This window comes from Myodes glareolus, chromosome 22 (genome assembly GCF_982192425.1).
Source record: "Myodes glareolus chromosome 22, mMyoGla1.1, whole genome shotgun sequence".
Taxonomy (NCBI): domain Eukaryota; kingdom Metazoa; phylum Chordata; class Mammalia; order Rodentia; family Cricetidae; genus Myodes; species Myodes glareolus.
Genome location: NC_142047.1, coordinates 23,834,024 through 23,857,179, shown reverse-complemented (window position 1 = coordinate 23,857,179; position 23,156 = coordinate 23,834,024). Strand labels below are relative to the sequence as shown.

Below are 23,156 nucleotides of genomic sequence, written 5' to 3'. Positions count from 1 at the left end.
AGGAAACTGACCCAGAGCAGTGAACCCTTTGTTGGCTGGATATATTTTATCCTTGGCCTCTTTCTATTTTCTCTCTTCTTTTTCTCTTCCCTCCCCCATTCCTCTCTTCCTCTCCCCACTCCTCCCTTTCTTCCTCCCTCCCTCTGTCCCTCTCCTCTCTTCCTTCTAATAACACCCTCTTCCTCCCATTCCCTGCCCCCATCTCTCTCTCCACTTCTCAGACTCCACAAAGTGAGCATTTCTGCCCCACACACCCTCTGCCATTCTTTCCCACTTCACCATAGGCCTGGAGAAAACGGAGCTAAGCAACTGTGATCTGTAATCCCTGAAGCCAAAGTATTTCTTTCTGCAAAGCTGGGTCCCTTGGGTATTTTATCACAGGCTGATTGACATGCCTCCTCTACAGCCACCCAACCTGGCACCCAGGATCTCATCACCATTACAATCCCATCACTTCTGAACTCCTTAAATCCTTTGGGTTGAGGCCTGCCTGTTTCTACAGATCCCAGCCCTCTCCTAGACTGGGAAGTCTCAGCCTTTGCTGGAGATATCCCACATGCTTTGTTCTCAGACACAAGCAAGGGAAGAAGCCCCTGACTCAACAAGAGTGCTAGCCCACCAGAGTAACCCATTTTAGCCAACATGACACACAGGGACTAGGAGCTGAGAGTCTGTAGTAACCCACTTTCTGTCAGAGAGGTGGAAGCAGCTGGGATGTGTATGTATTGCTGCCATGGGCTCATGTGATCTTGACTGGGCTGGTCAGCCATGGGGGGACCTCAGGAAGGAGCTAAGGCTGCAACTTAACTTCTGAGGAGACAGACCTTAGGTCTGTGAGCTAATTGAGTGGGGCCTTCCCAGGTTACTTTGATTTGAAGGTACCTGGCTGCAAGCAAGTCAGACCACACTATGCACATGTTTAGAGAACCGAACTCAGTCAGGGTGAGTTGAAGCATTGTAGTTACTTTTGTCAGCCTCCTCAGTTCATCCTCAATGTCCAAATAAATGCAAAAAAACAAAACAAAACAAACAACAGCAAAAAATCTCACTTCCATCTATAATGACAGTTCTTCCTCATGCAGTGGGAACACGCATACCCTCTCCCCAGCAGGGGATGCTCAGTCCCTGGAAATGACCACTCTGCTCCCTGAGAACATGTGGCTTACATACAGAGACATAAAGTACAACTATTAATGTCTTATGCTACAAGCAGGTTCATCATGAGTGGAAGTCCATGCTGCTGAATCTTGGGCCAGACACTTGTTGGGGGCTGCAGATCCCTGGCCCCTTGACTTTCTTTGCCTGCCTCAGACCCTTTGCCCGCTGGAGTGAACTGAGCAAAACCACTTGTTTTCTTGTGTTTGCAGCTGCTCTGAGCATCCTCATGAGTTCCTGATAGTAGGGGAGTGAATTCTGGGGGGCTTTACAGCTGGAAATCCCAAGAGCTAGGGTGTGGCCTTGAATTTGGGGGTAACCTTGGTGGGTTCCTACATAAGCTAGTGATATTTAGGTAGGAAATGCGGACATACACAGGCATGGGCCTTGTGAACAGGAGCTTCCGTAGCCTCTTCTCATCCCTCATTGGTACAAACAGCCCTTTAGGAAAAGAAGTACTGGGGTTATTTAAGAATCAGCAGCTGAACTCGATTCTCCAGTGACAAAGGACACAGCAAACTGCAGGACAATGGGAGTCTCTGCCACAGTCATTCATAGCAAAACTTTATTATTGAACAGAAAACCCAGCAAAGGTTTCTCCTCTGCCAAGTCGCCCTCGGTTTAAAGTAAAGCACTGCATTTTAAAAAGCAATTATACATAAGTCTCTCCTAGAAAAGTCCTGCTAACATGTCTAGCAATTCACTGATTATATAAAGTAGTACACTTAGTGTAATTTGAACATTCCAACAGGAATCAAATCGAACCAGCAGAACCATTTCTGCATCTATGACTTCCATGTAGAGCACACATGCACACACGTCTATGACTTCCCATGTACAGCACACATGCACACACATCTGGGGAGGTGCTCAGGCAGAACATGCGACCCTGGGCCTTCTGCTTACAGTGCCTATGAAACTACATACAGTATACATTAAAGCTCTTCAGAATAAAGACATGAGGGGCCCTGTGCAGTTTGTGTCACGGCTTCATGTCTCAGTTTGTGCTTCTGCTTGGCACAAAAGCACACCGCCATCCGGTGGGTTGTCAATGACTCTGCTGCGTCACGCCAGGTGAGGAAAATGAGCTGGAGCCAGACGATCCAGTCCAAGCTGTCAGAGCCGCCAGCGACAGCACAAGTACCATCAGTTTGGTATAGCTGGCGGGCCTTCAGGAAGCAGAGAGGCAAAGAAAGTCTTGAAGACTAGCCATGCGGTGCTCATAAACGATGGGCTGGTCTGCTCAGGGTCCAGCACTTCACGGTCTGGGGGGAGGCGGTTGGGGCCTTCCGTCTCAGGATCCGTGCCTTCCTACAGGCAAAACCACAACGGGAAAACCAATTAGGGTCTAGAGGACATCGATCCTGGGGACAGGTCAGGGCAAAGCCTGGCAGGCCGACTGGTCCCTGGGGATGAGTCCTTCATGGCAGGAGGCACCCCTTGGTGTCTACAGCACACCTGTAGCGGAAACAGCTCCTGACAAAAGAACCCTAACCTTCTGCGACTGTCAAACAGTAATGAACTTGGCCACACACTAACCAGTCCTCCAATCGGTCAGCGCCCTGGGCTAGGAAACCAACCAAGGCCATGGTCAGTGTAGCCACACTACAGAGCCAATTTTTGTTAGAAAGTATATCCTTTAGGGTTATGCACTAATATGCCTCATGAAGATTCTGTTTCTACATGGTACATTTCAGGAAATCTATCCTGAGATGTGCTTATGTGCCTAATCGATCAGAATGATGATCCATCACCACTTTCCATAGTTAAATGCCCTGTTACATAGCTCTTATTCTCAAAACGTGGGCCAACACCCCGATCATAACATATGCAAAAATTCCAACTGCCATATGCCTATATAGAATAGTCAAAGTCTTAAAAATAGCTGCTGTAACAATAAATTTTTTTGAAACCGTGAAATACTTAGCCTTAAAACATGGCAGACCATGAGTCTGAAAGGCTGAAGACTGAGGACTGGAGCGTGTGGCACGGCAGGGAGGACTGTACCTGGAGGTTATTGTTGGGGTCCTGGTTTGCAGCTTCCTGAGGAGGAGGACCATCACCCGGGAAGTTCTGAGCTGGCCTCTGTCTGAAGGGAAACCACCCGACGTGATGCCTTTGAGGAAAGCACAGACAGATACCCTCAGTTAAGCCACGTGGCAGCCACGCGAGAGACTAAGGCCCCGAAGCTCGTGCATTGCCACCTGCACTGTTGGCTTGTCTGTCTCCTAGATTTTCTCAAGCCTCTGGTCCTTAAAGGCAGGAGCTGCCTTTTGTTCACCAGAATAAGTTAACAGCTGGCATGCAGTGTGTGTTAAAAATGCTTATTAATAGGAACTAAACCTGGCCCTTGCAAACCTCGACAGAACCAGCATGCAGTGGCATGAGCCTAGTAATCCTGGAGGCTACAGAAGGAGGATTCAAAGTTCAAAGCCTGCCTTGGCTACAGAGTGAGTTCAGTGCCAATCTGGTCAGCAAGACCCTATCTCAAAATTTAAAAAAAGGAAAAAAAAAAAAAAAAGGAACAAGCTGAGACTATAAAAGAGTGTGCTTAGAGAAAGTGTGCTTGCTTGCCTGGATGGAGGAGGACCAGGGCCCTAGACCTAGCACCACAGGAATGAAAACAAACCAAACTTGACAGAAGTAGAAATGCATTCATGCATAAAACCATATATATATGTAATATATACATATGCATAATGTAATAATAATCTAAGTTTGGTCACATAAATACTTGACTCTAGGACTATAAAACTATTTGATAAAAGACTCTAATTGGAAAATCTAACAAAATCCAACTTTCAAGACAAAATATTAATTGTTGTACTTCTTACATTTTAAAGACCTAAAATAAAAACCCATTTTTACTATAAGGAAAAACTTCCTCTAACCAGAGACCTATCCCTGTAGGCCAAGCTTTCATGGGCCGGATCCTCACAGTGTGAACTCTCACGTACACTGCCGGAAACATAGAAGCAGCCCTTGGTGCACTTACTCAACCACAGACCAGCCCTCTAGCTGTGACATCCTCCAGACACTGCCAAATGTTCCCCCGGGAGAGGATACACAATTATCTCCAGTTGGCAGCCATTGCTCTACACACATGAACAGCTGAAGCAAACAGTAGTTGTGTAAAGGGTCACTGGCCCTTCACGGTTGAGACAACAGTCACTGCACTGTCTGACCTTTGTCTTGCAAAGCAGCTACAGTCTGATAAAAATCACTCTGTCCTGTCCCTAATGCAGGGTTTCTGCACTCTGACCGACACACAGTCAAATCGTGGACTCCTCGCACTGGAAATGCCAGAACGACAGGATTGAAGTAAACCTCCTTTAAGGACCACAGACTGAAACAAGACGTCTGTACTCAAGACACAACACAGTGTCGTTTTCAGTGAGGAAAAGAGAGAACCCGTCTGCTTACAGGTACATAACCACGGTGGCGCCCATGACCATGAGGAACCTGCTCAGCGAGGAGTAGAAGTAGAGGATGCTGAGGAAAACGGAAAAGGTGGCCGCCGAGTAGGTCCAGTCCAGCCAGTCTCTGTTAATCTCGTCATCTTCTTCCACAAGAGGGCCACCCTGCGCATTCATCCGCAAGTTCTGGTTGGCTCCAGGATTAACGACCACTTGAGCAGCAGCATTCTGATTGGCTGGCTGGTTTTCTGCCGGAAACTGGTTGTGAATAGGAGCTGGAGCCGGTGTAGGGACCACAGGTATTTCTTGTGCCCTTGGTGTCGGGACAAAAGCTCCTGATGCAGCAGTGGCAGCCAAGCTAAAATAAAAGCAACAGAAGCAGACAGTGCTAAAGGCAGGGCATCGTGAAGACAGGGTGTTCTCAGCCCTGTGGGGCTTCCACGATTAACAGTATGACTAGGACTGCATATGCCTAACTTGTCTTCATTTTAGAGAATAATCTTTTTTAGATTGTGTGTTATGTGTGTTAGTGTGTGTGTGTGTGTGTGTGTGTATGTGCGCGCGCGTGTGTGCGCGCGCACGCACGAACATTTTGAAACTCATTATATATCTCATTATAGATCTCTGGCTGGCCTGGAAACTGTTATGTAGAGCAGGGTGGCCTCGAAATCACAGAAACCTGCCTGCCTCTGGCTCCCAGATGCTGGGATTCAAGTGAAGAATTAAGAGCCACTAAAAGTACTGAGCACCATGTCTATAAAACAAATGTCTTTAGAATGTCTGAGAAGAGCCACATGGCAAAGCTTATCCGGAACTAATTCTACACCAATACACAAATCAGGAAGCTGTTGTTTCCACTCTACTACATCAGACCACAAAGAACAGGACTCTGGCAGACAGAAAGCCACCGCCCTCTCCCTTCTGCACTTTATAGCACAGAAGAGATTTCTCTCCAACCCAAGGAGCCCTGGCCACACCCAGCACAGCGGGACTCACTATTGCATGTAGTACTGTCTTGCATAGATCTGCTGAAACCAGGAGAATTGCAGCCACCCATAGGTTGTATAGCCGGAGAAGCCAGGCCCGAGACCTTGGAATGCCTGCTGGACAGCTTCAGGCCTGTATGCAGATTCAAACAGAAGGGCATTTTGAGTGGGTTTGGGATAAAGAGCTTAATAATAAGTTATAATCAGCAATTAAAGTCAGAAAGACAGGACAGCTCCCACCATGCCGACTGTGTGGTACTCCCTGGACACCGAGCACAACAGCCCTGAGGACAGGCTCCTGCGGTGGTTCACCAGATCCCATGGAAACATCATGTCGGCAGGGAGAGCTGCATAGCCATGCGGACAGGCTGATGCTTTTGAGTCTCACCCAGGATTGGATCCGCTGATCATGCTTTACAGGGGAGTGTCCCAGCCACATCCCCAAGCCCTTCCTGAGAGACATCGCTCCTCCTCCCTGACCCCAGTCAGGATCTGCACTGTGGCAGTGAGCGCAGGTGACACCCTCCCTGTGTGCTGACTGACTGGTCACTTGGTATCCCACCCAGCTGGATAGCACCTGACAACCTTGTAGAGAGATTCCACCCTAATTACAGAAAGCCCAGTGCAGCTCAGAAAGTCAGGGACTCGCACAAGCTCCCATCAGGCCCCGACTTTTAGACACGGTTTGTGCCATGCCAGACTCACTTCTTCCGGCATGCAACAGCCTTCCCTTGCCCAAAGCGCACGAGAGGCTCAGGGCTGTGTGCTTCTTATACACACGAGGGGAGGAAGCCCCACATTCCATAACCCGCTACTCGCCTTGTTGGGTAGGAGTCAGGAAACCTCAACACAACTGATAAAAATTGCACAGCGATAAATCAATACAACAGAAAAAATAAAAATGGCGTCGCGATAAATGCTTCTGTTCCTAAAAAGACATCCCAAACAGGATGTTCAGAACAATAAAGCATCTTGCTTAGGGCCAGAAGATTCCCGACCAGGAGTTTAGCTTTTCAGGACTCCTCTCCTATCCCTAAATCTAGCAATATAACTCAAAAAACTTACTACTTACTTCATTTTTAAACTCTGCTCCATCTTTCTGTTTGTTTTTTGTTTTTGTTTTTTCGAGACAGAGTTTCTCTGTAGCTTTGGAGCCTGTCCCTGAACTCACTCTGTAGACGAGGCTGGCCTCGAACTCACAGCGATCTGCCTGCCTCTGCCTCCCAAGTGCTGGGATTAAAGGCGTGCGCCACCAACGCCTGGTACTTTGCTTCACTTTTATCTTTCAATCTTGTCACCAATTCTGCCATTTGAGCAATGTCACTTAAGAAGCCACAAGGACAGGGCTGCGGGCAGGTAGCAGCCATCGGGAAGCACGCCCATTTAGGGGCTAAAAGGCCTGTGTTTTCATTTCATGGGCCTACTTTTTAAAATATATGCCAAGAGACTAATATTAAGAAAAACAGACCCATGAGGCCTTTAAGAGGAAGCCATCGTGTACTGAAGCTCAGACCGCACCCGTGGGAACACACCTCACCCAGACACAAACGGAGCACAGTGACGTTCTTCAGCAACACTCACCGGGAGAGGCTCTCCCATCCGGAGGGAGAAAGGTTTCGAAGAGCTTCCCTTTGCCTTAGACCATCACTCGAGGAATCCCCAGGATGCTGTGCCTGATTTGTGTTAGCCGGCTGCTCTGTGGATTCAGCACCCTGAGTAACACACAAATGTCAGAGTACAGGGCCTGATGCAACTGCGTGCAATCAAGAGAAAAGAGCTGCCTTGCTACCAGTGGTGCCTATCCTGATCCCCGCCCCTCGACTTGACAAATTAAGTACAATATAATGCGAAGAAAATCAGTATTTGTTCATTGCAATGATTTTCAATATACAGATACTGGGGCAGAGGAATGTAGCTCAGTGGCAGAGTGCTCGCCTTGCCTTCATGAGGCCCTGGGTTCAAGCCCCAGCAAAAACACCTCTCTATATAGATACCGATATATAATATCTACACATACACACTAAAAATTAAAAAAAAGAATATTCACATTTCTATTTCCCTAAGAATAACTACTGTAGTCTCAGGAAAATCTTCCAAACGCAACTGTCATTAGTGAAAAAGCTTTCTGATGATGCTAAAATGTATGGTGCTAAATCATAAAGCCTAGAAATTAAATGGAACCCACAAGATGACACATACAATGTGGCAGCAAAGTAAAGGGAAGAGAATCCTATGTGATATTCAGATGTTGCAGGAAATACTACTGGAATGCAAATTTAAGTCCATTAGCACACTAGAAGATTTTAGTGTACACTTAAGCAAGCATCGTGGAGCAGAAAAACAAATGAGTTTGTCAAACCAAAGTCTTCAGAGATGATATAAGGAAGGCTGTGGCTTTTTCCTGTCCAAATAATCATGACAGAAATTTCTACAGGAAATATATCTACTTCTTTACTCTTTATAAAAAGTAATGTTTCTAGCTTGGCTGTGGGGACACACGCCGTTAATTCCAGCTCGGGAGGCAGAGGCATAGGCAGTGTGGATCTCGGTGAGTTCCACGTCAGCCTGGTCTATAGAGTAAGTTCCAGGTCAGCCACGGTTACATAGAGAAATCCTGTCTCAAAAAACAAAAACAGAAGGCCAGGCGGTGGTGGAGCACGCCTCAGTACGGCAGAGGCAGGTGGATCTCTGTGAGTTTGAGGCCAGCCGGGTCTACAAGAGCTAGTTCCAGGACAGGCTCCAAAAGCTACAGAGAAACCCTGTCTCAAAAAACCAAAAAAGAAAAAAAACAAACAAAAAGAAAAAAGAAAAAAAATAGAAACAAAAGCAAAATGCTCCTTAGAGTAAACCCCACTTTCAAGAGCCACTCTGGTCTGTATTCTGGACACACAGTGACCTCGGGCCAGAGGTGTGACTTTGCTTTTGCACACAGCAGGCGTTCTGCAGCCTGTGTGCCCCTACCCCCGGCCTTCACTGCACTTTCTAAATCCAGCTAGGGCAGGGCGGGGAACACTAGAACTTCTCAAGTTTCACTCAACTTCCTTTCTCCCTCCCTTGAGAACTGGAGACACAAATAGTTATTATCACAAAAGGGTCGCATACCTTCGTGCTGGCTTCTGGCAGTTTTGAGGGGCTCTTCACATTGCACACGAGATGCAAAACATGTCGCTTTTCCTGCTGTGGAGTGTAATGAGAGACACCTTAGGAACGGGACTCAACCCATGAGGAATGGGACAACCCCCAAAGGTGATGCTGAGTGCCACAAAGTACCTTTGGAAGCAAGTCTCGGAGACACTGGTGATCCAACAGCAGCTTCCCAGAATAAATTAACCGCTGGTCCTCCGGGCGCTGAGCACAACAGCAGGAAAGGCAAAGGTCAGCACAGATCCCACCGTTTGCCGCAACACCACACAAGACACTTTTTAATTTGTCATATGCAAAACTTTTTTATTAGAAAAGTGATTAACTTTAATCTCAAATATATATGGAAATAAATTCGGGAGGCAAATGACCCTGTAGCCCATAAGAACTGTGGTCACACCCCTTACTTCTTACTCAGAGGGAGACTCACTGCCTGCTACGAAAAACACAAACTGCACTTAGGGCCTCAGCAGCAACAAACTTTAAAACCTGGTTTGGCTGCAGTGAAAATTCAGTGTACCTGTGGTCAATCTTTGCCCATAGCACCTGAGGTGGCCTACTGCTAGGACCAAGATTCCAAGCCATGTTCTCCTCCAGACCAGTGACTTTAAAGAACCAAGAGTCCACACATTTTTATGATTCTCATTCCTAAAATTTTTAAATTTCTCTTAACCATACTTACAAAAGTATGTACTTAGATCTTATCTCAAAATACTGCCCCACAAAAGACCAGAAAAACTGCACCCACCTAGGCATGGTGGCACATGCCTATAATCCCCGTATTTAGGAGGTAGAGGCAGAAAGATCAAGATGAAGGCTAACCTCAGTCAGATACATGACTCAGGCTAGTCTGGGCTAAGAAGTGTTAGCCCAAAACAACAACAAAATGTGCATTTACTAATCAGCATCTATAAGGGCTTTCTGACACTACCTAAAACAAAAACCATACTGGATATTGTGTTCGCTGTTGCTCTGACTGGCTTTGCTGGTAAGTGCTATACACATTAATTTGCAAAATACTCTTCTAAATGTGAAGCCAACCACCAGCAAAAGCTGAACCAAACCACAGCTGCCTGTGGATTTGAACTATTTTCTTCCTTTAAAGGTTCAAACTGACACTCTGTCCTCAAGGCCAATTTGAAAATAAAATGCTAAGCAAATAATGACTATAAAGTCGGGGTTCTCACCCGATGGCAGCACTACTACAGAAATTATGACCATGCTTTCTTCCTTAATTTCAGAGAGAGGCTCTCACTAGTATAGCCCAGGAGGCCATGACCCTCCTGTCTTGGCGTTCCCAGTTACTGGAGTACAGAAGTGCCCCATTGAACTTCCTGGTACCCCATTCCTGGTAATTTTTAAGGCACAGATTTGTATACCCGGGAGACCTGTATTTACCACCTTAGGTCTTCAAATCCAGGAGGCCCAATGTTCCTTGCCTGAGGAAAACAAGCCTCAAAACACAGCGTTCTACAAATGATGCAACCAGAGATCACAGGAGCATCATATGTGCCTAACTGCCACCTCCCAACAAGGACACCTGGTCTCATGGAAACAGCCTTGGAGATATTGCAGACCGCCCAGAGGAATTCCAGAGGGCACTGGACGGAAGCTTACATCCAGAGTAAGAAAGTTCGTAACAACTCAAAGGGAAAAGTCTGGTCGGTCTACATTCCCTCAATACGGAACAAAAACTGAAACCCACGCGCCACCACCGCCGATTGGAGCTCGAAGGCAACCGCTCCAAGTCTCCGTCTGTAGCCACCAGATTGCCCTCTCCCGTTTGATCCAGAACTGCACTCGTGGACACTTACATAACATCAGAGTACAAAGTAAATACAGGAAGGTCCAGCACAGTCTCCGTCACGTGGCAGGGACCGGAGGGGTGGGCGGGGCTAAGGGAGCTGTTGACAGATGTGTCAACTAAAAAAGAAAGCCTCCTACTGACCCACGGAAGTCGTCAAACAAGACTCTGGGCGACTCCAGGGCTTCCTTTCTCAATCACCCTTTGCTAGAAAGTTAAGGGGGCTCCTCCTTCGGACTGGGGAAAGCCTCTAGAACGCTGAGCTACAGGGAGGGGCAGCCAACGGAAGGTGGCAGAAGAGCCACGTCTAGCTTCTGGACGTCGGACCTTCAGAAGTTGGTGACTGGGCAAGCACCCCCGCCCTCCAACCACTGTCCCAAGCTGGCACAAGCACTCTTCCGTCCTCGCTGCACCCAGAAGTCTTGTTTGGCAGCCTTCACATTTCTTATGGATGCAAGTCGAATTGGGAATATCTAGTCACCTAGTTGTCTTCTTGGGGAGGGGGGGGGTTCACTGTGGTTCAGATGGGGAAATGACTCATCCAAGGTCAAATTACTGTTTCCCTGACTTGGCGAAGGCTGTGTGCTACCTGGGAGGACGAGGAAGCGGTATAGGGACGTGGAGCTGACGTGTGACAGCCTCGGGAGTAAGGAGATACAAGGAGGCAAAGTGACAAGGAGCTAGCAGGAAGCAGGCGCGGAGGGGTGGAGGCCCGGAAGAGATGACAGATCCTGGGGCAAGCAGAGGGGCACCGGGGACGGTAGGACAGGAAGGAGCCCCGCGCCCTGCGATGCGTGACAAGTGAGTTCAGGTAGCCCCGCCGGGCGTGGCACCCCGGGATTCCCACTCACCGGACGCTCGGGGTAGACTCGGCTCAGGTGGGCCTTAAGGTGGCTCACACTCCAACTGCGGTCGCCGCTCAGTTCCAAGTCGCGATGGCGCTGGTTGGGGCTCTTCACCAGCAGCGTGACCTGCTCGGGCTGCGGCTCAGGCTGCGGCTCGGGCTGCGGCTCAGGTTCCATGCCTGTGGCGTCTGCGGCTCGGCTGCGCTCAAGGATGCCGAGCGGGAGGCGACGCGGCCGTCGGAGACAGCACAACGACACTTGGCGTCTTTGGGACGCGCGCCCCCGTCTCGGGTACCTTTTATGGGCGCTGCGCACCAGGGCCCGACAGACAGCACTCCCTGTGGCTGCAGCCCATTGGCTGAGACAGAGGTCAGTGCCCAACGTGGCCCAATCAGAGCTCGAAGCAGGGCGGCGATGGGGCGGGCTGAGCGCGAGGGTGCGGGCTGATGCAACCCACCGCGGTTGCGTCATCCCGAGTCACGGCTGCGGCTCGGGAGCCAGGCTTCGGCGGCCATGTCGGGGTGCGCTCCGGGATGCTGGTCCTGTTCAGCGGCCCTACCGCGGGGTACATGCGTGCCTGAGTCCGGACGGCCCGCCTGACTCCCACTTTAGCAGGCTCTGCAAATTGTTCCCTCACAAAGCGGCCCTCCTCCCTTTCTGACCCCAGGCACCGGGCACACGTCCGCTTGCATTTCCCCCGGTGGCTCCGCAGCCTGGCATCCAGGGACGCCTTTCCTCCCGGACTAGTCTGCCTGAGCTGGCGCCTTAGAGGCAAAAAGAAAGCAGACTCGCGTCGCCCTGAGCTGAGAGGAGGAGGATGGATTCAGGCACCTGCCAGTTTGCCCGCACTCCTGGGCTTTAACATTGCACCAAGTGTGGGACTTGCCCCTTACTATTAATGGCATTTAAATTGGGGTTGAGACAAGGACAGGAGTGATCGTAGATTCCTGGAATCTGAAAGAGGCCTCTGTGTTGTCAGCGCTCCACTGGTCCCTCTAACGTGAAAAGCACAACTGGCATTGCCCTGATCCCATCCATCTCTGTCCCAATCCTTTTGGGACACCTGGACTTTCAGCTGAGTCAGGAGGTCAGAGGAGTAACAAGAGAGACCTGGCAGGGATGGTGATGTGAGTTTGCCGCACAACCAGAAGGCAGGCACATAAACTGGGACTCAAGCCACTGAAATTTATTTCGCAGCTGTAGAGGGTAGACGTCTCAGACTAGGGTGTAGGGCAGTACTATTTTCTGTTTGTGCCCCTTCTGCAGGCTTACCAGCTGTCGTTGGTACTTATGGGCTTCCGGGTATATTGTTCCACTTTCGACCTGTTTACATGGCATTCTCTGTGTGTGCATGTGTGTGCATGCACATACACGTGGGTGAATGTATCTGTCATCTTCTCTTTAAAGAATTTACTTATTATTTTAAATCTATTTATTTCTATTCCTGCCTATACCCATTTTCTTTCTTTCTTATGCCTGCATACACTGTAAAACACACTGGAACCTGCTTAGAGGTTTGTTTGTTTGTTTCCATCTGGACCTCTTTTACTGTATATCTTTTAACCTTCCTTGACCTCACCAGCTAACTTTAGATTGTTAAGCTACACCTGGATCCTCCTTGTGCTCTAGCAGCTGGCTCCGCCCACTCTCAGGTCGGGTTGTGAAAGCCAAGCCCAAAGCTTGCATCCGGGAGGTTCGTGACCAGGAACTGCGTTCAACCTTCCAGGAGCCCTAGAATGCTGATGTTTGCATTATGGCAGGCATTTTTACTTCATTTTTTTTGTTGTTCCTACTTAACAAACTGGCTGCTCAAGGGCTCACTAGCAGGCACAAACTCTTAAAGGAGTCAATTTTTTTTCCAGCTTTCTCAGGCTCTAGATGGATATTCAAGTCTCACGTTGGAATGCCAAAATATTGAGTGTTGTTTTTGCTCTTTCGGCTTTTTAAGGGACCCAGCTCCCAGGTAAATCACACACAGAGGCTTATTCTGAGTTTTGAGTGCTCAGCCTTAGCTTGGCTTGTTTCTTGACAGCTTTTCTTATGTTAAGCTGTCTACCTTTGGCCTCTGGGCTTTTATCTTTCTCTATTTCTGTATACCTTTCTTTACTTCTTTCTCCGTGGCTAGCTGAGTGACTGGCTTCTGATGTCCTCCTCTTGTTCTGTTGTTGTTTGTTGTTCTTCTTTCTTCTTTCCATCCCGATGGCTCCTATTTGTATTCTCTGCTCTGCCTGCTAGCCCTGCCTATCATTGCCCCTGCTGTTCAGTGCTTTATTAGACCATCAGGTGTTTTAGGCAGGCAAAGAATCACAGCTTCACAGAGTTAAACAAATGCAGTGTAAGCAAAAGTCACTTTAAAATAATATTCTACAACACCTCAGCTCATTTTTGGAGGGGGTATGAGTTCACTGAGATGAGATAAAGAAGAGTGTGTCTGAATGAAAAGAATGATATAACAATTAGGGATTAATAACGGCAGGGCCAGTTAACTTTGTAGACAGAATTTGTGGGGGAGGGGGACGGGGGTTGTATAGCTCTGTGGTTAAACTAATGAGCCAAACTGCCTTGCCTTCATGCCCGGCTTTTGACGCCTCTTATGTGTGTGACCTTAGAAAGTTACCTAACTTCTACCTAGTTTTTTTTAGCTATATTAATTTTAATTGTTAAAATATAACATATTAATATGTCATAGCATCAAGCAGAATGACATTATTAAAGCTCTAAAGATGGAGCCAGACATTTAGTGTGTGCTCAATAAATAATAGCCATCAACATTTGGAGACCAACAGTGACTCCCGCCCATGGGCTCCAAAACCAAGGTCACCCAATGCACTCTTCCTCAAAGCAAAGTGGCCAGGATTCAAAAGTTTGCCTCCTCCAAACTCACCTTGAAACTTAATTGCCACGGGAGACTATGAGAGGTGGACCCTTAAGAGCTGGTTGGGCAGCGATGGGAAGAACTGGCCAATGTGATGATCGCAGAGTGGATTCCCTATCTCTGTGGGCTCACACCCTCCTGTGCTCACGCTCCCCTGTCCTCTCTCCTCTTCCACCATGTGAGGCTTATGATACCAAGAGAAGACTCTCGCCAGGTACTGTCGCCTTCATATTGGACGTGCCAGGTCTCAGAACGGTGAGCCAATAACCTTGTGTTCATTACAAATGGATCTGGCTGTGATATATTTGTTCTAGTGGTGGCATAAGTGGACCGCCACATGAAGATCCCTCAATGGCGAAGGATATGGAGCAAACAGAATACTCACCTGCAGCTAGTAAAAGTACAAAATGGTACAGTCCTGTGGAATTTGGCCTAGCAATTTTCTTATAAAGTCACACACACACACACAAAATGGTACAGCCCTGTGGAATTTGGCCTAGCAATTTTCTTGTAAAGTCACACACACACACACACACACACACACACACCCCTCAGATCCAGCCATTATAGTAGCAGGAACTGACCCAGGGGAAAGAAATACTTAATGTCTATACTGAGACTTGCCCAAGAATATTTTGACAGTTTGTTTTACAGCACTGGGAACAGTCCCAGAAAGCCAAATAAATTTCAATATTTTCATGAATATAATATTACTCAGTAACAAAAAGGAATGGATGACAGACACAATCAGCAACATGAACAAACCATAAAACCATGTTGAATGAAAGAATCAGACAAGGAATCTGGTCAGCCAGATTTTATGAATTTTGTACTCATGGATCAAACCAACTTCTGCAAAACACTTTTTATGCCTTTCTGTACGCTACATTGTTTTGAATGCTACAGCCAGTGTATATAAAATAGTTCAATCTCAGTAGGGTGGTGGTAGTGCACGCCTTTAATCCCAGCACTCGGGAGGCAGGTGGATCTCTGTAAATTCAAGGCCAGTTTAGTCTACAAGAGTAATTCCAGGGCAGGCTCCAAAGCTACAGAGAAATCCTGTCTCCAAAAATAAAAAATAAAAATAAAAATAAAAAGTCAGTCTCATGAACCAGAAATTCATGAAAATCCTGAGAGGCTAAGGACTGACAGATAGAAGATTATGCTTCACACCACATATGTTATAGGAAAAGCTTTTGTACCGGCTTCAAGTTTAGTTCTCTTGAATATCCACTGCTCTATGAAAAGTGACTTGAGAAACCTCTGAAAGATGGGACTGCCAAAATGAGCAGCCTTCCTGGGATCTGGGGGACCAGTACTTGAAGACTCTCCAGTCAGTAGAGTGACATACTGAACATTTGAAAGACAGGGCTGTTTCAAGTCTGCAGCGACTTAGGAAAACACCAGCTGGAGCTGCCAAACCACTCTTCTCACAGCAGAGACGCCAGGACACGGGGGCAACCAGAGATGGCCCAAGTGACACTGAGACTGGACTGGTCCGTCTTAGTGTGGGCAGCAGAGGCCAGGAGTGACCAGCAAAAACGTTTTTTTAAAAAAGTTGTGTCTGGAGTCAAGCATATAATACCTGCCTGTAATCCCAGGGTTTGAGAAGCTGAGGAAGAATATCACACATCCCAGGCCAATTTGGCTACAAAATGATATCTTGTTTCCAAAATAAAAACAACATCAAAATATCCTGTGTCTGCACTGAACTGTACCGAATTTTTTGCCTTCATTCCTAAACAATTGCTGTGACCACACATTGTTGACTAATCTAGAGATGGCTGCCACTCAGGAGGACGTGTGCCGGTTCTGTGTAGATGTTTGTCAATTTATGTAAAGGACTTGAACATCCACAGATATCACACAGAGGACCCTGGAACACATTCCCCATGGGTACCAATGGATAACGTAGGACCCCCTGTATGCTACTTCTTTCCATCCGGAAGAAATGGTAGCTGCCTGGGGAGAGAACGGGACAGCAGAGATGGACTTGGGTGGGGCACAGTATGGTCCCAGTTGTCCTGGCTCACGAGACTCACCGTGGGTCTTTCTGCCCAGTTCCGACTCAAATTCCACACTGGTAGCTGGAGATTGGCGAAGGCAGAACGTGAGTTCAAGGGTGATCAACAAGCCCTGGAGATCACCATGGTGTTTCTCCAAGGAGCCTGGGCGATGATTCTGCCGGCATGCTACAAGTCACCAGGGACCCGTCTCGGGGAGGACACATCCTCTGCCTTGGTCAGAAGGCGACTTACACCGGCATCTAAGTTTGCCAAAACTAATCAAACTGGGGCTGGGGTGTAGCTCAGTGGTAGAGCATTTACCTGGTGACACCCCTAGGGCTGCAAACAAACACACACACACACAAACAAATCTATCAAACTGTGTGTTTAAGATTTATGTTTTATAATTGAAATCCAGTGCCATGACCACCGAGGGACGCTGTGCCTCAGAACAGGAGGCCATGGGGGCCCCTGCGGACTGCACCTGGCGGCTGGACATGGTTTTAGGTTATTCAAAAGAAATGCTTCCACATCTCTGGGGTCTGCAGAAACACCAACTTGAAAAGGATCTGTGGATTTTGCACCAAGCCACAGGAAAGCTCCTCCCACTCTTAGACACAGAATGCCAGTGCGCAAACACACAGACTTCAGGAAAACACTGTCATGGTCAAGGCGCTTCAAAAAGGAGGAAGAAATCCTGGAGACAATCTCCTCTGAGATGCTCGATGCTGAAAAAAAAAAATCTGGGTGAAGGCCAGCTATTTAATGATTACTCTGTCCATGGCAGAATGCATCTATATGGTTACTGAGGGCAAGAAGGTTGCGAAAACACATGAGTCTTTAACCAACTTGGACCTAGAAAGGAACACCTACTTGAGAAAAGAGGCACCTATGAAGGCCCAAACAGAATAGAAGTATTTCTGTTGGATTTGGAAAACCTGGGAGTAAGGTTGTAACAACAAGCCTGCGTTAGAAAGGATGTGATATGAGATTCACTCCACAGACATCTGCTTTGCACAGACTTATTCCACGTCCCCATTTCTGCTGTAGAGGAACCAATAAATTTTATGAAAGAAAAAAATTGTGTATTTTACTGCATTTACGTGCAACTTCAGTTTAAAAGTGTACGGACTTTGCAAAGGACAGATGAGTTAGGCATAGTGGCACACTGAAAGCAGGGGCCCTGCACAGGATGCTAAGTGTGGGTCAGGGCTACATAATGAGACCCTGCATGCCGCCCTCTAAAGGGCAAGTGTTTGTGAAACATCTAAGACCTACCAAGTAAGGCCTGACTGATATATTCAACTGTGTAGACATTCAAAGGCCCCACTGGTCGAGTGTGACAAGCACACTTTTTTTTCTTTAGATAATACTAACAGCCATGTTATTATCAGTGAGAACAGGGATGGAACAACGCCTCAGGACCAGCTCAGCAAAGACTTTGGTCCTTCTAGAACGTGTGAGCAGTTGGAAGTTTGGGGTACTAGGGATCAAAGCCATTACAGAGGGGGACAGACTTGAGGGTAGAGCGCTGTCCTTGTCAATGGAAGAAGAGAGTAACACCATAGCGGGAGGGGAGACCCTGCAAAACGGAGGTAGGGGGAACAAGGCTTGACAGTCGAAGCCTGCCTTTCGCAGAGAAATTGTAAAGCTAACCGCTGCCGTGCACAAGCGTTGGCAACATAGCACAGCCTCAGGACCACGCATGACCTCAGAATTCAGTCTCCCACCACTGCCTTAGAGAATTATGTTAGCATTCCCACCGTACAGCTAGGCGGACTGAAGCACTGAGAACGCCAGCAGCTCTTCTAAACTTGGGATTTCACTAGGTCTGAGGTGTGACTGACATACATTGTGGCAAGTACTTTTGACTTTGTAACTCATACACTCTGGTAACACAGAACATTCCGACCACACCCAAATTCCCAACAGTCCCTTCCCAGTCGACCTCTGGGCTCCTGCCACTTCTCCAATCAGTCACTACTGGTTGGTTTCTGGCTACTCCGGCTACTCCAGTCGATTATGTACCAATGAAATTATGTAATCTGTGTTCCTCTGTCCCCTCACCCCGAGATGGCAATTCAACTGGATAAGGAAGAAAGTCCGAGAGCTGAGGAGAAACCCATGTTTTTTGATGGTATCTGTGCAAAGGAAAGGGCTGTGGCCAGTTAGAATTCCACCACGGGGCTCTGCTATGATGCTCTCTCTGTGCTGAGACCACGGGGCTCTGCTCTGACACTCGCTGTCTTCGGGCTGAGACCTAATTCTGGTTTATATTCTGAACATACGTGGAAAGCACTAAGGAACCTAGAGCTGTCTCACTCACAGTCAGGTCAGAGACCGAGACGAGATCGTCACGAAACCAGAGCCGGAAGAAAATGACTGAGCATGCGCTTGCTTTATTTCAAACCATCTGGCGTCACGGGTTTGGTTGAACTTCTGCATTTCATTTTTGGAACTCTTGTTTTTATTTGGCTTCTAGAAATCCCCTAAATAATCCAAACGCCAAGATCTTTGCCTTTTACGGCCATTTCAGAGGTCAGCAAAGCCATATGCAAAAGCCATTTTCATAGCCCAGGAAGAGGGTGTCAGGTTCCCTACTCTTGAAATCCATCTGTCCGGAGCCCTCCTGCCCACGCTTAACCAGAGCGTCTTTCTTGCCTCACCAGAAACTGCCCTTAACTTAACTGTGGCCAGTGCTAAGCAACTGTTCCACGTAAGAGAGAGGAAGTGTGGCTTAGTGGTTAAAGGCACTTGCTGTTCTATCATGAGGACCAGGGTTTAGAGCCAGGACCCACATGGGGCAGCTCACAAATGCCTGTCACTCTAGCTCCAAGAGATCTGGCTCTTCTGAACTCCATGGGTATACACACACACACACACACGCGCACATACACATGCACGCACGCATGCACGCACGCGTGCACGCACGCACACACAGACATACACACACAGTTCTGCTCATCTCTTAACACTGCTTGTTTCACACCTTTTATAAACTAAAGAAAACTCATCGATTCGGCTTTTGAAACCCAAAAAGTATATGGGAGAACCCTCTGCTAAGGGGTGTGGTCAGTTGAGATTGACACATGAGGACAAGCTATGCTAACCGAGCACAGGACCTGACTGTTAATAGAAAGACGCACTTTAAAACTCCACCTTAGGAGCTGAGGGTGCAGCTCAGCAGTAGTGATTGCCTTCGCATATGTGAGGCCCTTGAGTTGGATCACCAGCACACACACAAAAAAAGAGTAAAATAAGTATTAATCCCGATCTACCTTTGCACTGAGAGGTAGTTCAGACAGCAAAGGGCTAGCGAGCAAGCATGAAGACCTGCATTGCACCCCAACATTGATATCACTAGCTAGTCATGGGGCACACATAGAGTCCCAGCAGGGAAGCAGACACAAGGCAGCTCCCTGGGACCCAGTGGTCAGTCAGCATACGCTGATTCTAGAGTCCCAGACCCCAACAAGAGAAATCAAGGTATGCAGGTCTTGAGGAATGATTCTGATGTTGACCTCTGACCTACACCACACACACACATGCACACACACACAAACATGTCCCTATACATAAATGAATACACACATGCTAAGCGGCCCCCAAAAGAGCCCTCCACCCTTACATTGTTTAAAAAGGTACCAAGTATTCCCTTTAAGTCAAACACAACGTTGCCATCTGACCTAACAAATTTCACTCTTAGGTTTACATCCAAAAAACTCAGAACAGTTTAATTAAAGAAAAAACAGGCTCATGAATATTCATTACAGCATGAGTTCCAATAGCTCCCAAAGTGGAAACAACTTGTGTATCTGTCATTGACGAATGGGTGAAATGGGATCGGCCCACACAAGGCAACGCTAACCAGCCATCAGCGGGAGTGAATACATGCTGTGACATGGGTGACCCTGGGGAACCGTGGAGTAAGACACGAAAAGACACACGTCGCATCTATTGATGGTGAAATATTCAGAATAGGCCAATCCACAGACAGAGAGCAGATTGGTGGTTGCTGGGAGTGGCGAGGGCCTCACCCTTCCAGGACCCTTTTTAAGGATGATGAACCCCTTGAGCCCTCTGGGAAGTAGTGGAAATGGGGATTTTTTCTTTTTCTGTTTTTACCACAGTGGACAAACAAACTCGGTCTGTTCTGTTGAACTTGAGTCCCCAACCGTTCCAGCGGAGGGAGGAAGACAAATTAAACAATAGCTGCCCCCAGAACATGTTTATGGATTCCCCCTGTAGAGGACTGGATCACAGGGACTGGGGGTAGTGGGCAGTCTGCCTGATCAGACTGTCTGTCCCTCAGAGTAGCCACCGGCCCAGCTCAGGCTGCAGGCCTGTTCAGGTCCAGGTTTATGGTTCTCCCTGGCTGCCTTCGTTTGGCTCCAGGACACAAGCATCATGTGGACACTGTCTTCCAGACAGTATCCAGGGAAGGCGGTGAGCACCAACCCCAGGTAACCACAGAGTTGACCTTTCACCCTATCGCAACCGCCCGTTCATCCTTTTACTAAATATTTGGTTGCCGTTCAACATTTTACTTTACATAGACAGAAACAAAACCCGTTTGTTTGAAGCACTGTGCATCTTTTCTGGGGCCACCTTTTCTGTACCCCGAATAACCCACGCAGGGGAAGAGTTCGACCCTGAGTAACTGGGAGAAGGAGTTTTTAAGGGGAGAAACCACAGCCCAGTAATCCAAAGGGGGTAGGGAGGGCATCATAGAAAATTCCAAAAATGAATGATAATCACAAGGGGGCAACTTCCTGTTTCTCAAGATTATTCTCATGATTACAATCTAACTTTATCTTCAGCTAGTTTCTGAAACTGAACCGGCTAATCCTAGATTTCTGATTCTTCCCTCCCTGCTTAGATTTTTGGCTCTATTTTTTCCTGCTAGGGGCTTCTGGATTTATCCAGGTCTTTCACAGCAAAGGCCTCCGCCTGCTTTTTCACTGCTGGTCTGCTCTGGGCAGGTTCTTTTTCTTTTCGGGCCCATGCTAGATACTCGGTCCTCAGGAATTAACCCTGGGTCTGGCTCTTCGATACAAAAAAATAGGTCATGTGCCATTCTGGGTGGTGCATCCTTTAGGATGTGGGGCCTAGTGAGAGGAAGTGGGGTCACTGGAGGTGTGACCCCCTAACCAGTCTTCTTGGCTTCCCAGCTCTGCTGTACCACACTCCCCACCATGTTTCTATTTCGCCATAGGCCCAGAAGCAATGGGACCAAGTGACTATGGACTGGGACCTCTAAAACCATGAGTCAAAACAAACCTTTCTCCTTTCTAAGTTCATGGTCTCAGGTGTTTTGTCAGTGATGAAAGCTGACTGGGACATTGGATCTCTTACACCAAACCTCTCCACCTGAACCAATCATGCTTTCCTTCAAGAAAAGACCCTTGAGCATCCCGCACTAAAGGAGGCAGCATGCACCTACATACCCTCCCAGTGGCCGCCTCTCAGCTGGTGCTGTGTAAACCCTGAAGGTTTTACCTTCTACACATTTGCTTTATTAACCTCCAGGACGCTTTCCTAGGGACCCACTCATTTGCTCCCACAGTGCGCTGCTCCGTTGACCTTCATTCGGTTGGCACCTGCCCCCACCCCGACAAGTGAAATCCACTCATTGTTCATTTCCTCATTCACTGATTCACTGCACGAATATTTACTGAAAGCCTACCTGTGTGGGGGAAGTGAAAGTGTGGAGACGGAAAGAAAAACAGAAGATCCGGGGGCAGCTTTATATTCCAGTAAGCCAGCAATGGAGAGATTGGGGAAACTGAGGTAGAGACTCAAAAGAGCTTCTCCCTTTCCAGGGAAGTGTCTGGGTTGCTGCTGTCTTAGGGAGTATATTAGTTAGGATGATGGTGCCCTCTGCTGCAGTAACAAATGACCCACCAAGTATCTGTGGTCTGCACAACATTGATTTCTCTTTTCCGAGTATTTTTACATCGGTCAAGCGGCTGGCTCTTCAGGCCCCTTCAGGCTCCACGATTGAAGCTGCTCTCATCTTGTAGGTCCAGCTTAACCAGCAGCTTCCTGCTCCCTGGAAAAGGTGGAAGCTAGAGAGGTGTGTGCTCTTGGCGTTCGATGCTGCAGCCCGACAGTGGTGTGCTTTTTCTCAAAGTCCATTAACTGAGTAGGCTATGTGGCCCCACCCAACTGCAGCGGGACTGGGACAGTCTGAGGGAGCAGATAAACAGTCATTAAACCATAGGTCTCTGTTCCAGAGTGGAGCTGAGTTGTTGAAGTCAGAAGGGAGGGAGTCAAGGTACAAGAGCGCAACAGAGGCGCTAAAAGGCTGAATCCAGGAAGAGAACAGGACTGGAGAGCCAAATAAGATGACTTTGGGACAGGCAGAGGTGACATATGTAGTTCAAAGTCACAAAGCAACCAGGTCAGTCTCAAGGGACCTACCTGGTAGGGTTCCTGAATACCACATAAGAAGGCAAATGTGAGGGCCACAATGATACACTCTCCAGCCACAGAACTGGCAAAGCAGGCACGGAAGACAGGCATTTCCATTCCTCAGTTCCCACTGGGCCTGCTACCTCACCAAACCATTCTCTATAGGGCACCAAGGGAGCCCAGACGAGCAGCACTATCCGTGGCTTCAGCAGGCAACTGTGGTGTGGGCCTCTCCCGTCCTTCTTCTATGAAGCCTCTTGAAGCAACTGGCTTCCTTGTCCTACCAGAACTCTTTGGTTTTTTATTTTTAAAATTTATTAACCATTTACAAAATTTTAAGTATGTAGGACTGCCTGCATGTGTGTATGTGTATCATTGCATGCCTTGTGTGTCAAATCTCCTGAAACTGGAGTTACAGGCTGTCGTGTGAGTGCTGGAAACCCAGCTCGGGTCCTGTGGAAGAGCAGCACAAGCTCTTAACCACCGAGGCGACTCTCCAGCCCCTCTCACGCGC

General features: G+C 47.9%; 1 protein-coding gene and 1 pseudogene across 1 annotated transcript; one reads left to right on the top strand and one right to left on the bottom strand.

The window, feature by feature from the left end:
• Positions 1-1,698: 1,698 nt before the first annotated feature.
• Positions 1,699-11,833, bottom strand: Herpud1 (homocysteine inducible ER protein with ubiquitin like domain 1). The gene is made up of 8 exons (XM_048432485.3): positions 11,354-11,833; positions 8,828-8,905; positions 8,660-8,734; positions 7,139-7,269; positions 5,568-5,690; positions 4,579-4,929; positions 3,163-3,271; positions 1,699-2,466 (listed from the first exon to the last, which is right to left on the bottom strand). Exons 1-8 carry the CDS (start codon positions 11,816-11,818, stop codon positions 2,302-2,304), a joined length of 1,497 nt encoding a protein of 498 aa, XP_048288442.3. The 5' UTR covers positions 11,819-11,833; the 3' UTR covers positions 1,699-2,301.
• A 2,103-nt stretch (positions 11,834-13,936) lies between these two features.
• On the top strand, positions 13,937-17,281 carry LOC148118493 (protein FAM162A pseudogene; annotated as a pseudogene).
• The last annotated feature ends 5,875 nt before the right edge of the window (positions 17,282-23,156 follow it).